General features: G+C 36.4%; 1 protein-coding gene and 1 long non-coding RNA gene across 2 annotated transcripts in view; one reads left to right on the top strand and one right to left on the bottom strand.

Annotated features, from left to right (window-relative positions):
• Positions 1-665: 665 nt before the first annotated feature.
• inhbab (inhibin subunit beta Ab) lies at positions 666-13,239 on the bottom strand. The gene is made up of 2 exons (XM_006634487.3): positions 12,846-13,239; positions 666-3,122 (listed from the first exon to the last, which is right to left on the bottom strand). Exons 1-2 carry the CDS (start codon positions 13,237-13,239, stop codon positions 2,344-2,346), a joined length of 1,173 nt encoding a protein of 390 aa, XP_006634550.1. The 3' UTR covers positions 666-2,343.
• Positions 9,862-16,864, top strand: part of LOC138239399 (uncharacterized) — a 20,256-nt gene continuing 13,253 nt past the window's right edge. The window contains exons 1-2 of the long non-coding RNA XR_011189867.1: positions 9,862-10,083; positions 13,033-13,261. This is a non-coding gene — a long non-coding RNA (uncharacterized lncRNA). The remainder of the gene's footprint in view (positions 10,084-13,032; positions 13,262-16,864) is intronic.

The raw sequence follows: 16,864 nt of genomic DNA, 5'->3' as shown, positions 1-16,864 counted from the left end.
TGTTTTAAACAAAATCGACCAGCTAGATTCCAGTACTTATTTTAAGTAAAATTCAGTACGGACAGGAAACTGACATTAGGAAATACCTTTTTACAAAGGGGATTAATACACACAGTAGATGGCAAAGTGCAGTGGTTACCTTGCTACCTTGGAGTGCTGAGACCCTGGGTTCAGTCCCAGACAGGGGTTGCTATCTGCATGGAGTTTGTATGTTCTCCCCATTTTCACATAGGTTTTCTCCCACAATTCAGAAAAAAAATACCTTGCCTTACGACTGTTGCTTGCTGAGGCTTTGCTCCAGTCTTCTTCAAGTCTAGGATTCATACTGTGACACTTTCACTCAGACTAGAGAAACTGATGGATTCACCATAAACCTTTTTTTTACTGTATGTTCTCAGGCATTGACAATCAAAAGAGCTAGATAATCCTAGATAAGCCCCTGAAATGCGTAAAGATCACTATGAGAGCTACTACTACTACTGCTATTATTATTATTATTATTATTATTATTATTATTATTATTATTATTATTATTATTATTATTATTATTATTTGAATGAATGCAGGTGTGGGTGTGTAGATATTTACGTAGGAATGTCATTGGTGTTCAAATACTTAAATGTGCACATAGACGTTGTGTCAGTGAGAAATGTAATTGCAACAGAAGAAAAGTTATTTTAATTTCACAACACAACATTTAGTGTACAACCCTTAAGCTTTAATGGTGAAGCAAAATACTGTAAAATAAATTAAATAGAAAACATAGCCACAAGCACATATTTTTTTCTTTTTTTTTGATTTGTACAACAAAGCAATGCAACATAAATTTATCTGTATCTCCATATATACAGAATAAAAATAAAGTCTTTTATCTTAGACCAAACACTTGCTTCAGTGTCGTTTTCATTTGTCTTGAGAAAAACCAAATACAACCACAGTTTTTTTTTTGTTTGTTTTTTTGTTGCTGTTTTTATACAGATATGTGCCAGAGGCATCCTGGCAATTTTTGAATTTCTTTCAGTCCAGACTGCAAAGCAAACTCCGAAGGTAACAGAATCAAATTGCTGAAAATTAGACATTGCACAATGATACAGTGTTCATTGCAGTAAGCAGAAAAACAACTTTTTACAACAAGTCAATCCACTGGAAAATAATAATGCAGAATTCTGATGGGGTCCTTCCAATACTCAGTGAGAAAATATATGTATTTCATTAAAAATAAAATAAAGGTTTGTATTTTTATGTTGTTTTTTTATTGTGATTATTTTTTGCACATTCGTTTTACACATTTCAAACATACATCTAGAAGACTGGTCTTAAGTGCCTTTTTAATATAAGCTGCTTTTCGACAGTGTACCACTACATCTCAAGAACCGAAAATACACTTGATATTGAAATGTGAAGGGGACTCAGAAGAGAGCTGGAGGAAAAACTCTTGGATCACAAATCTTCACTGAGCAAGACATTTTTCTGAAGTGTATACTGTAACGACCACACATAGGAAATTGGAAACTCTCACACAAACTCTTTGGTGTTATTTAAAAGAAAAATATACATGCCTTAATTGATTTTTTGTTTTTTTTTCTCTCTCTTATGTGCTCTAAATATTCATTTAGCCCACTTTTTAAGTGCAGCTCCTCTGTATTCCAATACCTGTTAAATATTGATTAGGCAGATCAAAAATGTCGGTATAGTGCAAATCGTAAACGTTCAGAACGCTTAAAAAAATAAGAACAGAAAAAATAGTAATAACAACAATATTAATAAAAATAATAATATTAATAATATTAAAATAAAAATAATAATAAAAAATAATAATTATATAGAGAAGTGTTTGGCTCCAGCAGCTGGTCAAACATGTTTCTTTCAAGTATCTCTCAGCAACAAAAACATGAAATATTTACTTCCAAAAAAGTATTAAAAAGTCTTCCTCTTTTTGTTTGAAAAGGTAAACAGTTTAAAATAATACTTGACAAGTTGCATAGTTTTGAGAATCGTAGGCACCTTATCAAAACGGTAACTCTTATTGCAGTGCACTGAAGATGAGCAATGCTGCACACTTGCAACATATATATTTTCTTTCTTTTTCTTCTCTCTCCCTCTTTGTAGTAACAAAAATATATTATATATTTCTCTTTTTTTACTTTTTTTTAAATCTGAAAGTGCCTCAGAATGGTCCAAGTTAAAGACAACCAGCAGATTAGAAGACGTCTGAAGGAATCAGCGCCATGTCAGGTTGAGTCTGATATGATTGTGAGTCTGCTTGAAAGAAGGTGGGATAGACATTCCCCCCTCTCTCTGTCTCCTTATTCTTTTTTTTTTTCAGAGCAGTTGCCTTGGTCCTTAAGAACAGCCGCATTCCTCTACTATCATGTTCTGAATGTCTTTTTTAACAATTTTCTGCCCTTCGTCATAGTACAACATGGACATGGCCCGTAGTTTGGTCGGAACGCAACAAGACTTGATGTTTGTGAAGGGGCCATAGCCCCGCATTCTGTAGTGGTTGATGACTGTTGAGTGGAAAGACAGCGAGGAGCCTGTAATACCGGCGACATTAGTTGGGCAGTCGCCTTCGCAGTAGTTGGCATGATAACCCGAGGGGGCTATTATCCAGTCGTTCCAGCCGATGTCCTTGAAGCTGACGTGGAACTGCTTCTTGCAGCAGATTCTAATTTTGCCGTCGCACTCCAGACCCCTCTTCCTCCGGCGGTGAGGGTGGTCCTCAGACTGCCGCACCACGACCATGAGGAACGGTCGATGAGACTGCTCCCGCTCGTCCTTCTCCACCAGAATCGGGGTGGCGCCAGCTTCTTTGCACTGCTCACACACTATCCTCAGGTCAAGGGAGCTGTACCCTTTCTCCAGCAAGGCCTGGATGCTTCCGGACACGGGCAAGGTGTGCCAACCACTCCGTCTAGTGTCCACCGCTTTCTCAGAGATGACAACGTCTAATTCAGCTCCATCTGTGCCCTGTTTCTTCTGGTAGAGCTGGATTGTCACTTTAGCACGACTCCTGTTAGTTTTGGACAGTTTAAGGAAGAGCCAGACATTGGCTTGTTCAACTAGGGACAGGTCATTGCCTTCCTTTGATATCTGAAAGCGCACAAAGTCTGAAGAGTCACCTGATGGGACAGAGAGAAACAGAGGGAAGAAATCAGTAACACGGCCACATCTGAAATTAAGCAATTTGACAATATAGGAGCATCACCGCACTCTTGCAATGTGCAAGTTCTTTTCTGAGAAACTATGTTGATTTTGCAAACATAAAACAGAACATTTAGCCTGTTTTAATGAAAAGACATTATTTTATTCTTTTTTCCAATGCTACTGTAATCATTGTAAATTATTACTGTAGGTAGGTAAGGAAAGGCTTCCAAATGATCAGTGAAATACAGATCTAAACTTTTTCACCATTACAGTGACCTACTGTAAACAGCAAAAAGAAACAGGGAATAGGTTACAGTCAGACAACTAGACTTTAAATACTTTACAGTATATGTGCAACATATACACATTTTCAGTATATAAAGAGAATTCATATACTGTATATAATTTATACTTTTTATACTATATAATATATATAATATAATTTATAAATTATAATGTAAATAGCAATGTGAATGTTCTAATTGTTAAAACATATGTAATGTATATAATACTGTATGTTGGCTTTCATTACTTTTAATTAGTGCTAAATCCTCTTTAAGCAGAATGTCCCAGAACCGTTTTATGAATAGCTGTATAACCCTGCTTTTGCAACACTGCCAAATATTGATGGATATTCATGTTTTCCAAATAAAGCTACATAAAAAAATCCCAAAGTCAAGGAAAGCAACTCAAGCGGAAAGACTGCAGAGGCAGCTTTTTCTGCTCCCATGGGTTCTTACAGGTTAAAATTAGAAAACACACGTAATGCTCAAGACTCACATTCCAGAGTGCCCTCGAAAGCTTTAAAGAGACCAAATCAGATACTAGAAAACATTACTGTAGTTAAAAAGGCTCCCAAGTGTCTGCAAAGACAGAAATTGAAAACATCTCCTCACGACTCCACATAAAAGATCATGAGAGCTCTCCATGGAACAGCAGATGGAGCCATCTTCTCAGATCAAATAGTTAGAAGACTTCTGAATTAAAGTGTATTTGATAAATGTCAAGTAGAGTAGTACAACTAATGAAAAAAGGCAGTTGTCTTACTATAAAATGGCAGATGTGCATTCACAGAGCACGAGGAACAAGACTTGTGCCCCTTGAGGACCAGGCAAAGGTGCTGTGGTGAGATCACCAGATTCATATAGTCTGAGGATGAGAACTAACAGCATATTCATACCAAAATGCTGTATCACAAATATGTAATTGCAATGCTTAATTCATGAATCTTCTTAAAGATTTGCTTGCCACCAGCCACATGCTAGTTGCCTTGATCCTACCGTCAAAGCCGGTGGTAATAGCACTTTGCCTAGAAGAGCTTATCATCAGAAGAAGCTGCCATATTTGCTCCTTGTGAGATTCAAATGATTACTAAGACCAATGAAAACAAGTTGGCAAGCGTTTTGAAGGCCACCACTGATCTTTGTTATTCAGATATACAGAATGTAGGATATTTCTTATTCCACGCCTGCACTTTATTTCCAGTGCATTAAGGCACTCCATGGCACATATCACATGCTAGCAAGTGATAGTTTATAAGAAATCAGGATATTCTCTTAGAATGGCCCATCACAGGTCCCATTACTTAAGTCAAATTGATTACCTTTAGCCAGTGAGAAAGCTGAAGAAAAAGTGTTACGAGAACTATACGTAGAGCTATGAATGACAGTGATGCACAAATAATAATGCGGAAATTCCACCTCCAAGCAAATTTGCTAATGATTTAAAATACAGTGTGTGCTTTACAACCTCGATTATATGAGGTTAATCACAACTGGAGATGGAAAAGGTAAAGATCCTTTGCTTGCTGTGTCTATTCAATTAAGCAATGCTAGGCCTGAAGAAGGCTCCATGGCCGAAACGTTGTGTTTTCTTTCTTCCTTTTTTCAGCATGGAATAAACCTATTACTTGTTCCTTTGCAGCCTACGCATGCTGACGCAGCTACCCACCTATGCTAGGCCTTTGGAATACTTAGTAGAAGGAATTCCTCAGAGAAAGACAGTTAGTATAACTGTGATTTACAGTATAAATAATCCTTTGCTATGTGTACAAAAAACTGTTACAAATACTGTAAGTGCTTGGCCAACGTGTAATTTTACCATATGAATTTATATTCCAGTGTGTACTGTAAGTAATTAGTAATTAAGTTAGTAATAATGTATTGAGTATTTTCATCACCCCCTTTAAGTTTAAAAATGTACAGATAAGGATAGCAATCTACAACAAGCAATATGAAACTTGTCTGTTGTTTGATTTACTCCCAGAATATATGAATACTGTATCTATTATACAGTATGTGCTAGAATTCCCTTAATTATTTATGACAAATATGACTTTGCTCTGTGCAATTGTGATTACAGTATAACATTTTTAGAATTTTTTCAAGCGAGACACATTACATAACCCATAAGGTATTCTGTTACATGACATTCATTTCAACACAAGATTCTTATTTTATTTGGGTATGAATAAATCTGCAGGGTACTGTATAAAAGTCAATTGCAATGTCTGTGTAAGTATTCTTCAGTTATTTCTCTTATCAAGTCAATGCCCTTTTTGGTATATTGTGCCAATTTATATTTTAGCTTTAGTATAAATTGTTTTGCATTTATACTTAATTTATTGTGACTGGGCATTTCATTTTTAATATTTATTTGACATAAGAGGATTTTCTCATTCTTGTTTAGTAATAGCATTTATATTAGTGTAGCAATAGCATGTATGACAACAGGATTTATAAAGCTGTTAAAATACAGCTTTTAATGTGGCTTTGGAGAGCAGCAGAGTGGCTTTATCTACAGTATTTCATGACAGTGCAGTATTTCTAGAGGCACCTTCTGTTTCTTTCTAATAATCTTAGACATACAGTGTCTGTCCTACCCAGTTCCACCATGTTACCAGATAGCTATTTAGGCTGAATGAAGCCTGCCTTCAGCAGGGGGTGACACTCACAATATCCTAAGTCAAATGCATTAACACAAGGTTAGTACTTGAGAGGTCAATTCATTAGCCATTAGGCTTAATGATTCCTGTATGTGCCATTAAAAACAGAAAGGGTTTTCAATGTAATCCCCAAACAATAAACAGTGTATTCGTTCTGTGAATACAGTTTGCACAGCTGTCCACCGATCAGAAGGATGGAAAACAGCAACTGCAGTAGACATCAAGGACTTAATAAAGTTCCTGACAACTTCCTAAAGCCTTAGAAGATCTTTTCTTACATTCCTGCCTCTTACAATTGTGTCCTTAATCTTCTTTAGCCTTTTTTATCTGAAAAGCAATGGTGTTTTTCCTAATTTCAAACTTTATTTACCAAACATTTATAAGGTCTCAAAATCTCCTTATCCCATTTGAATTAAAGTCAACTGCTAAGCTCCTCCAGCTATTCATATACTGTAGCTCAATGGCTTTTAAAAAATATATATATTTAAATCTAAAAGAATCAAAGTTCCCAAAGTCTTAGTATCTTGGCATTTTTGTGATGTTCTTTTTTACCACTCACACAGTTCTCCACCGCTACTGATCAGCCCTGATTCCTCTTTTCTTTCCTAACAGGGCATATTCTGAAAGCTGCTACTGTTCTTCCACTACGTGGAAGAGGAATTGTCATCATGAACTGCACTGCCATTTAAGTGTAAAGCTCTTGAGGACCACTTAAAGGACTAATTCCAAGGTTTACACAGACTGTGGGACAAATGCCACATTAGTGCAAAAGGTCAAGCATGGTAGTTGTCACGTAACCTCGCTCAGGCACTCTGTATTATTGTGCGTCCGTGTTAATGCACACATGGTCTTGCCTACTAAAGCTATTCAGGCGAGCAGTCCCAAAAAATGAGGTACCACTTTGGACTGCCAGGTCTTTTATCGCTGAACACAGCAAGGCAGAAAGGCTGCTGAAATCAAGGTAAAAAGGAACAATACACTTGCACAAAATAAAGGGAAACGTGCAAGAAAAAGTGTAATCTTCTGTTGTCCGATAGATAGCAGGAACTTTAAAAAATTAAGTTACTGTAACTCACAGATTCTTAACCCTCTCCCTGTAGGGTCTGCTGCCCTACAAACTTCAGGATTAATATAACCTGCTTCCTTCCAAGAAAACAGTTACATAGAGAGCAAAGATTAATTAAGTAACAATATAAAATTTGCTCATTTTGTGTCAAATGCACATTCTATATTCCCTAAAAGAATTACATATTTTGGTGCTTTGTAAGAATGTAACTTGGCACATTAAATTTTAGGTTTGTCTAGGGAAATGGTTGAATCCTAGGATTGTTTATGGAACTATAGCAAAAATGCTAATGCAAGATAAAAGAATAACCAAGAAAACCAGTTTAAAGAGATTAAATTTGGCATAAAGTGATCTTTGTTCCTTCTAAGGCAAAAGCAGATTTTGAAAAGATTGGATCATCTCTTTGCCACTTTGGATTTTAATACAGCCTTTGGATCACATTATTTTCAACTTAACTCCTGTCTGCTTCTTTCAATACTAAATTATAAATGCTTAACTCCCTGTCTAATATGTTCATACTGTATGCTATTGATTATTTACAAGTTTACAAGGATGATCTTAATAATTTGAAATATAATAAGAATAATATATTGCAGCTGAGAAAACCTGAACTTCATCAGATAATAAGTAAAATCGTTGTGTTGAAGGCACTTTAATAAACTTCAAAAATAACTTATCAGTAACCAAGGTACTCCTGCTTTTACAATTATTTCTTGACAGCATATGGAGATTTCAAAACCTGGAGAGACACTGTACTACTGTATGTTCCTCGTACAGTAAATGGCCTTTGGCATACTTTTGTTTTTGGCTGGGTTGCAGAAATGGTTCCTGATGACAGCTGGCTTGAAAAGGTCTTTTCTTGTTAAAAGAGTAGGACTTTGAGTATAAAATCAACTTTCCTAAAACTTATTTGTGTTTTGTCCTTAGATGCCATGTAGCCTAATAGAAAAGAGCTAAATGGATTCCTGCATTAAAAATAAATAAACTTTAAATTCCTCCATTAACCATATGTCTATTTTTGTGAACTGTTAAAAGAAATGTTAATAGTGATCCAAAACTCCTTTCAATATGGCTAAGCGGTACCTTTACATTTATATAGCTCTAGGGCTTCTTTGTGAAAAAAGAACATATGTGAAATTGTAGACTTGTAAATTTAGCTGTACGTCCCTTGCTGTAATCTTTTGCAAAACTTGACTTTTGATGTTCAGCTACAGTCAGGTGGTCCAAATGTATTGTTTCTATAGAAAATCCAAGTTGTATTATATCAGATATTATAAAAAAATCATGTTTGCTAGACCTGCTACAGTATTAACAAAATTTAAGGCCAACAAACCCATTCCAAATAAAATTAAGTTGAACAAGATTCCAAAACAAAGAGCATCTTAAATTTTGCAAATTGTAATGCAATAAACATTCAGAATATTTAAACATACATATAATTAATTGTTCATATTAAAGTTAAATGTATTCATAGATTTATGTTACAGTAGATAACTGTCTAGAAATAAATGCATTAGAGTGTACATAGATGGCACAATTATTGCATCAAAGGAATGTATTGCAAGATTCTTAAAATATGTATGAGAATGGACTGTAAAATGCAACTCACATTTTAAAATTAATATAAAATGACTGCTTTTTGATTATGATCTGTAATATCACCTGTCTCAGGAAAATATTTTGAGACCCTCTGTTACTCAATGACAGAATTCCCCAGGGACATTTAACTCTTGAAACAAACTACTGTGTACACCTTTGAATAAGAGTCACAGGACGCCTATAGTGGAATTCCTCTAATGATGTTCAGTTTAATTATTTCATTCAGGGAAATAAACTGTAGTGTAATTGGTGAACTCTCCATACCATCAAGTTCAGTGTGTTCTCTGCCTGAAACTCTTTCAAAGTCGGTCACACTGCTCATCAGCATGATAGGCAGGCTTAACCAAGTATCAGGGCCTGCATTTCTCTGAATGAAGCAATTAAGCACAGCATTGTTTGAAGAATTGCGCAGCCTGCTTCTAGTCTGCTTCTGTGCTCTGTGTTGCATTGTTAATATCTCCATTCTTTGATTACGAAACCTCATAGGACAAAAGTGTGCACTGAAGTTTTAATGTAACGGCTCTCATGAGCTATTAATAGTGAAGAGCTATTATGAGCATCATTCTTATGGAAATATGAGCAATGCAATTCCTGATGACAAAAACATACAGTATGAGTGGTGTATAGAGATGTTCACCACTGTGCTTACTTATCTTAGACACAGTGGGTATTATGAAGCAGCAACAATTTAGTTAATACCTCCACTAGTGTTTTCTATTATAACGCCTTTGATTTTTCTGAGGTGCTCCTTGTCATTAACAAAATCGTCTCCTCTTTCCTCTCTTTAATAGTCATAAAGCTGAAAGGCTATTTTTGTACTATAAAACAGAATCTGGGGATTAGTTAAAATAAAATGGTTAACAATTCAGTTGAAGATTGCCATATAATTGAATGTTTGCAAAAATAAGCAAAATCAATTAGTTTAAAAGGAGGACGATATGAAATGTCAAACAAGTATACACTGTACTGTATATACTGTACAGTATGTGTTAATAGCATTTTTTTCCATGGCATGCATGAAGATACTTTTTTTCAAAAAGAATATGGAAATTAAAACTGGTATCAGAATACTGATGTACTAGTCACGAGGAAATCCCTGTTTGGACGTTTAAGCCTAGATTTTTTTTTTATTGTTTTGGTTATTTTTATTTTATTAGAGGTATACAGACAAGTACAGCCGTCTGTCAGCGGTTCCCTCTTGTGGTTTTCGTGCGGAATCGCATGTAAAAATGATAAAAATTGACGGCAAGCATTTCTTTGGTGAGAAAAAAATGAATAGTGGATAAAGGTTGTGAAAGGAGGGTCTTCTTATCTGCATTTAAATCGGGTAAGACTCTTTATCTTTTTCTTATCGATGTATCAGAGGATTTACGTCAGGCTTACTTTGTATAGATCATAAGGAATAAGAGTTCTCGGTATGTCCACGATTTATTTGAAAACATGGACGCACAGAGTTGCTGTGCAAGCGAGCCGCATCTTTCCCGTAAGGATTTCTTTAAAGGTAATATTAACGTATGGGTCACGTGTCTTGAAAGGACGCACGTTAAATTGTTTTACCTTTAAGATAAAAAAGTAACACTAATGAAGCTTTGGCATTTCTGCTTAATCCATTGGGAGCAGTGAGGTTGGAATGTAATTTGACGAGTGTTCCGTGAAATCTAAAATAAAATCTGTTTCATGTCAGTAATGACATTTAAACGTAAGAGCTGTTCAAATTGATGAGCATACTGTAGCAAGCCTGACGTTATTTTATTTTCACAATAAAGCGGGATGAGCATAAATGTAATAGTTAAAGTCAACAAAATGCAATTCGCCGAATTAATCAAATACAATTTGGGGTTTTTTTTTGCAATATTTTACGAATATCAAGTATGGGTTACTAACGAGTCCAAAACACTGTACGTCTTAGGTCTACTTATCTCCAAAAGAAAATGTTTCTGATGCTCATGTTTCTTTAAGGCTATGGAAAGGAAGATTTGCGTATACTGTATCTGACAACCGTCTTCCTTCAGCCCTTCAAAGCACTTGAAGTAAAGTGTTGCAGGTTTTACGTGTTTGATGGCAATATAAACCTGGATTTGTCCTATGACCACTTTACACACGTGTGTTACTGCTGCGTACAACAGAATTTGCGGCATTTCGTCTATGGACCGTTTGATGTTTAGGAAGTCGAAAGCATGCATCATGATAGATTAAAGCTCCACTGCATTTACTAGACTTGATATGAGAGATTTCGGTACCTGAAGTACTAGTGCTTGCTCATTATTGGACTAAAAGTCAACCGACTTTGTTTGTGCCTCAAAGAAAGTTTAGCAGCAGGACTTGGGTGAGATTGTTCTGTCATTAATAAGGTCAACGGTGAGGTCACGTAGGCCAGTCATCAAGTGAGGTAGCATGCTGATTTGCAATACAATATAGGTTTGGAACCTCAGAAAGTAGGCAATGTCAACCTTTTTTCGCCCAGAAAAAAAAGGTAAAAAACTTAGCTTTCTGAATTAGATAATCGATAACTACTGTAGCACAAATCCCTTTGGCAGAATACTGGGACATGCCAGAAATTAAAAGATACTCATTCAAAATTGTTTTACAAGTGACAAATGCAATCATTTTAATTTTAAATATCTGCTTCTGGCACTACTGTGTAAATCCAGGTATCCAATTTGTATCTCATGCTTTTTTGCGCAGTTTGAAGTTTTATCTAAATGAGTTAGAAACAAAAGTTTTAGGACTATTTACTGTATACTTACTGTTTAACAATGAAAAACATAGTTTGTAGTATACTAAATAACTACCATATTTTTAACTGCAAAAATTCCTCTTTGAAAATAATTAGAAAAGGTTGAAAGTCAGTTAGACATGAACATGCTGAATACAGTGGCTCTCAGTCATTAAGTTTCATAAATGCAGATTCTCCAGTACTCCTAACATCCTCTGAACAACTTGACATCATTATACTGGTGTAGTAAAAATCTTTCATTAAAGTCAAACAATTGGTCTCAGTGCACGCCTTGCCAGAACATTGCCACTTCAGTGAACTCTCGTGTTCTTTTATTTTGTTAATCTGTACAGTCCACTTTTTGATCTGTAGAGCTCTTGAGCAAAGTACAGGTGTCATTCACTGCCAATGAATACAATGAATAGAAGCTCTTTGCCATACAGTTTTGTGGAGCAGACTTTTCTCATTACAGCTCATTTCAGGGCTTCCTGCTGCCAAATTAATCCTGTTAATTTAAGGAGTTTTACATACTCTCTACAAGCAAGTTTATCTAATCACTTCAGATTAAGCTGTTGATTTTCAAAGACTGTCAGGCTCAGTGAGTTTTGGCTTGCTTTGAACTTGGGTCTCCCACCTACTAGTCAGAACCCTCTTTTGCTCTTTTTGTCATAGCACAGAATATTCATTCAAATTTTTCATTCTTTCATTTCATTTAGTTGATTGTGTGAATGTATGTGTACTTTTTTATGCCAATATAATGAGGAATTGACTTTTTGCAATGTTACTTTTCCCACATTAAAAAAGTGGCATGTTTCAGGACAACAGGGTCTGTTGTTCAATGCTGAGTCCAATTGCTATCTGGACTGTGCATTTTCTGTAAAAAAACATTTAGACGTTAGATTTACTGTGAAACAGTAGGGGTCTCTGACTCCTGAACTGTGCTAACAGGCACACTTTGTAAGAAGCAGCAGTCAGGAGGATTTTCTTCAGTTATTGAGAATGCTGGAGTGCACTCTATGAAATTGTCTCCCTGCAGTACAAAAGGTGACAAATAGACAGCTCTGAAGAGTCAGGAATCACAAATATTCACATCTTCTACGTGCTGAAGTTGTGAACGTAGTTTTAGTAGGTAATTGGGTATCTAGCCTTCAATCAGTAGGATGCAACAAAATACCTTTAAGAGGGGTGCCTGAGTACAGTTTTAGATAACAGGTCTTAAAATCTTAAATTCTAGTGCATTAGGCTTGTTCCTCAGCCTCAGCTGCTTCCAAGAGAATTATGTTTACAAACCTGTCTAACTGGGTTGAAGACCTGCCCTCTTCCACACCTTGCCATTAAATCTCCCCCCCTCAGTTCAGACATGGGCTACTCACCTGCCTCAGCAAAAGTGATGATTTCCGAAGTTTGCTCCGCCAGCTCGCTCATCTCTGCCCGGCTGTGAGCCTCATCCTCAATCTCCACGTTGCCATCCTCGCCAACTTTTCCCACGTGTAGTTTTTTGATGGCATTCAGCAGGGCTGCCCTGGGCACGGGGTGGGTGATGTTGGGTCTTTCCTTCAGATGCAGCATGCTCAAGATGTGCTTCTTGACGGCCTCGACCATATCTGCTTGGGAGCTGGCAGGCACATCTTTCTGCAGCTTGGAGAGGGCACAAGAGGGACAGTCGGTGACCGGCGTGTGTCCATCAGGGGAGCCAGGGGTGGGAGAGCTCCCTGCCAAAATCCCAGAGAAGAGCAACAACATTCCACTCAGCAGAGAAAAAGACATCCTGAAAGAGTCAATCTGAGTTGTAAGTTTTCCCCCTTTTTACACTAAAACTGAAAAAAAAAACAAAGTAGAAACTAAGCAAAAATAAAGTATAATCCCTTTTTTTAAAATAAAGAAGCAAGAGCAAACACTTTGCAGATCTGGAAAGTTTGAGTCTGGTAGCTACCGAAGTCTTGATCAGTTAGTCAAAAAAAGTTTTTCTAAGTTTATCAGCTGAAGTTCTGTGGCAGTGTAGATGTGTAGTGCTGGAGGGATGTGCAGAGCACCCGATAGGTCTCAGTGAGTTCGCTGTGTATGAGCTGAATGGTTTTGTATAAGTGGGCAGGGTTAGCTCACTCACTCTCTCACTCTCTCTCCCTCTAATTATACCTCGCTCCCTCCCAGTTTTTCTATCACTATACTTCTGAGTCATGTTATACCAACTTTTTCTTTTTTTTATTGCTTGTCACCCTGCATATTATACATAAACTTCACCTCCTTTTCATGTTCTTATCTTGTTCTGGTTTTCTGCTTCTCTCAAGCTTCTCATTTATTTAACTACAAAAATATATCATTAACGTGTGAAAAGGCTTGATACTGTCCAACTGGGTCTAATTGTACAGGTGCAATCAATGTTATCATTCATAATCGATTCTTTTTTGCATTTTTGATGATTTAATATTAAGGAAACTATGTGTATTATCTTAGAAGCATTTCACTGCAAACATTTGTGAACATCTGGTAAGGTTTTATTAATGCTGAATAAAATCTGTAAATTAGCCTTTCTTGCTGCGCTGGGCCAGTGGACATAGTTATACATGAAATACCTATCACTTTGTAACTCACTTCCTCTGTATCATAAATAACCTCTTTGAAGACAGCACCTTGATTTTTGTCTAGATTATTATTGTTCTTCTAAACAAAATGTTTTTGAGTTTAAAGCTCAACTATACACACACTAAACAATTAGTCAGAAAGGAGCACATTGGAAAGTAAAGGTTTCCTCGTTTCCTGATGTACTTGCTTTTGAAAAAATGTCATTTTGTGACTAAGTGCTTTGTATAACCACAACTCATTTTTAACAATCATTCAGAAAAAGTCTGACAAGGAAATTTCTCAAAACCATAAGCTAGGTTCCTGAATGGTTTGGCTATGGCCTCCTGTTGGAGCACAAGTTGGACCCTGTACTGCAGTTCAGAGATCACTGGTTCAAATCTAGGCAATGTCATGAGCTACATATATCCCTGGTCAGGGTTTCCCAGAGGAAACGTCACATTTGACAAAGTACTGCCAGGGGTTTGAGGTTGGCCAGGGTTTTCCTGTGGTCCGGCTCCAATGACTTTGCAGTGTGTGCCTTCTTCAGCTCTCTTATACTGTACTTTAGAAGTCATTTTGACACTTTCTAGAAAATTTTAAGCAAGAGAATAGTCATTGTTCTTTGTTTCCTTTTAATTTTTTAGTTTACTTAACAGACATGAACAAACGTGCTCTTGATTTCTTTGAAGAAATCTCAAAGGACATGCATTCTGGGCTCTTTCTTTCCTTTTTTGTAAAGACTTAGCAACTGCACAGCTTACATTGACTTATTCAGGTATTTTGGTTATGTCCATATGAACTAGTGAGGTCAATTAACTCAGCAGCAGCCTCTGCTGGCAAAAAATGTTTCTTTCACCCAAATTTCAGTAACCTAGCAACCTAACAACTATTACTGTGCTCTTCACAACTCCTGTTCTCTTATTTCTGTTACCTCTCAACTTCATGCTCCGCAGGGTAGGTAATTAATTTCAGAACTTGCGCCATCTTCATGCTCTCAGTACATATTAAATTCATCTTGAGTGATGCTGGCCTGGAGTTGGGTATACTTCCTTGGAATGCTTGTGATCAGACCTCTTAAGGTCAAACAATATTTTGAAGAAGTGGGATGTTATTAATATTATGTTATTTTTTCCTGCATATTCCCCATTTTCTTGTCAGCCCTCAGTATTGCAGCTGTTGTAGCTGATTAGCACAGACAGATGGCTTAATATTACTAGTGTTGGCCTGCTTTCGATCTGGAGGGATGTGAGTGGTGATCCCATCACTCTCATCATCCTGGGACTCAGAGTAGGCCTGCAGATGCAGTGTGACTCCTCGTTGGCATGGGTGTGAGCTCTGTTATTAATGTTGGCCTAAAGGGGAAAAAAATGAGGAGGAATAATACAGTTGCAGCTCAGTCATATAGAGGTGGAGACCTTTAAGGGCAAATATTGGTAGGACTGCTTACATCCCACATCTCAAGAAAAAAAAAAAGTTCTGCATTGGACTAAAACATTATTCTTCTCTTGGAGGAAAAAGTTGACAAAATAACATTTTTGAAGAAGATGTGAATGATCAAATGTAGACAATTATATAACATTAACACATGAACAATGTAATGCAAGATTACTTTTTGGAAAGGCGAGAGGTGGTTCTGTCTAATCTGAACTGTCATGTGAAATTTGTTTAAAGGCTTTATTTTAGTCATTTTTACATCCTGTATTTATCATACCAAATTTTACCTCCCCACACACACTTCTCAGATTGTTTGGCCTGATTTATTCATCTCCTCTCAAAATATCTACATTTCAGCCTTATCTTATTAGGATAATACCTGCAACAGTCTTGCAGAACTACATGAGGATTCCCCCATGACTGGTAGTAACTAGATCTATTTCTCTCATATCTTCAGAGCAATTTCTGAACACTGGCCTTCCTTTTCAGTAGAATGAACTAAATTTGTCTGTCTATAATGATTTCCCCCCTGTCTCTTATCTTATGAGTGCTTAGAACAAAATTCTGTGGTTCATAGTGCCAGCTAAACCCATTTTCTAACTTGCAGCCAAAAGCAAACACAGATAAATTTCATTATGGTAGATATGCATATATAGTATTATTTTCACTATAATGTTGTTTTCCATCTACTATCTTACAAACATCACCATGACTTCCCTATTTCGTTTCTAGCATTGCTGTATTATCAGATTTCACAAGTTTTTTTTTAATGAAAAACTTACAGTTGAGCTAGAAGGCATTACTAAAGTTTTGCCTGACCAAATTAATATTTTTGGAAGCTCGTTGATTAAAAATAGTTGGAAGGGACAACCATGTTTTTTTTTTCCCACTAGGGGGCAAACTATCTCTAAAGTATAGTTAGTGCTGAATTGTCCTGGAGGCAGGACAGAATGATGTAGTGCTGGAATGGAGGACGTGCTCAGAACTTAAGTCCTCACAATTTTAGGAGGGGGAACATTTGCTAAATGATTCACTTTTTCTAACCATGAAGCATCACTGTGGCTATCCTGCTGTTTGTGCTAGATAGGGTGGGTGGTGAAATGATTAAAACATTTTGATCTCATAACTGATACTTTTTTATTAAGAAGATATAGTATCAGATATGTTATTTGATGCTATTTTGAGCTAGCTGAATGTGACATAATGCAGCTACAAATACAGTACATGCCACTTTTTACTGCTAATTAATGAAATGATCTCATTCTGCTGCTCTCAGAAATGTTTGATTAGTAAGAAAAACATTTTTAACAATGGGTCAGAGTAATGCATTACTTTTGATTGGATCTCTGAGAATAAACTCAGTAATTTTAAATGAGTAAAAGTCTTGGATTTCCCT

The sequence above is a fragment of the Lepisosteus oculatus genome, chromosome 6, assembly GCF_040954835.1.
Source record: "Lepisosteus oculatus isolate fLepOcu1 chromosome 6, fLepOcu1.hap2, whole genome shotgun sequence".
Lineage (NCBI taxonomy): Eukaryota > Metazoa > Chordata > Actinopteri > Semionotiformes > Lepisosteidae > Lepisosteus > Lepisosteus oculatus.
The sequence above is the reverse complement of the archived record's forward strand: the minus strand, read 5'-3'. Positions and strand labels throughout refer to the sequence as shown.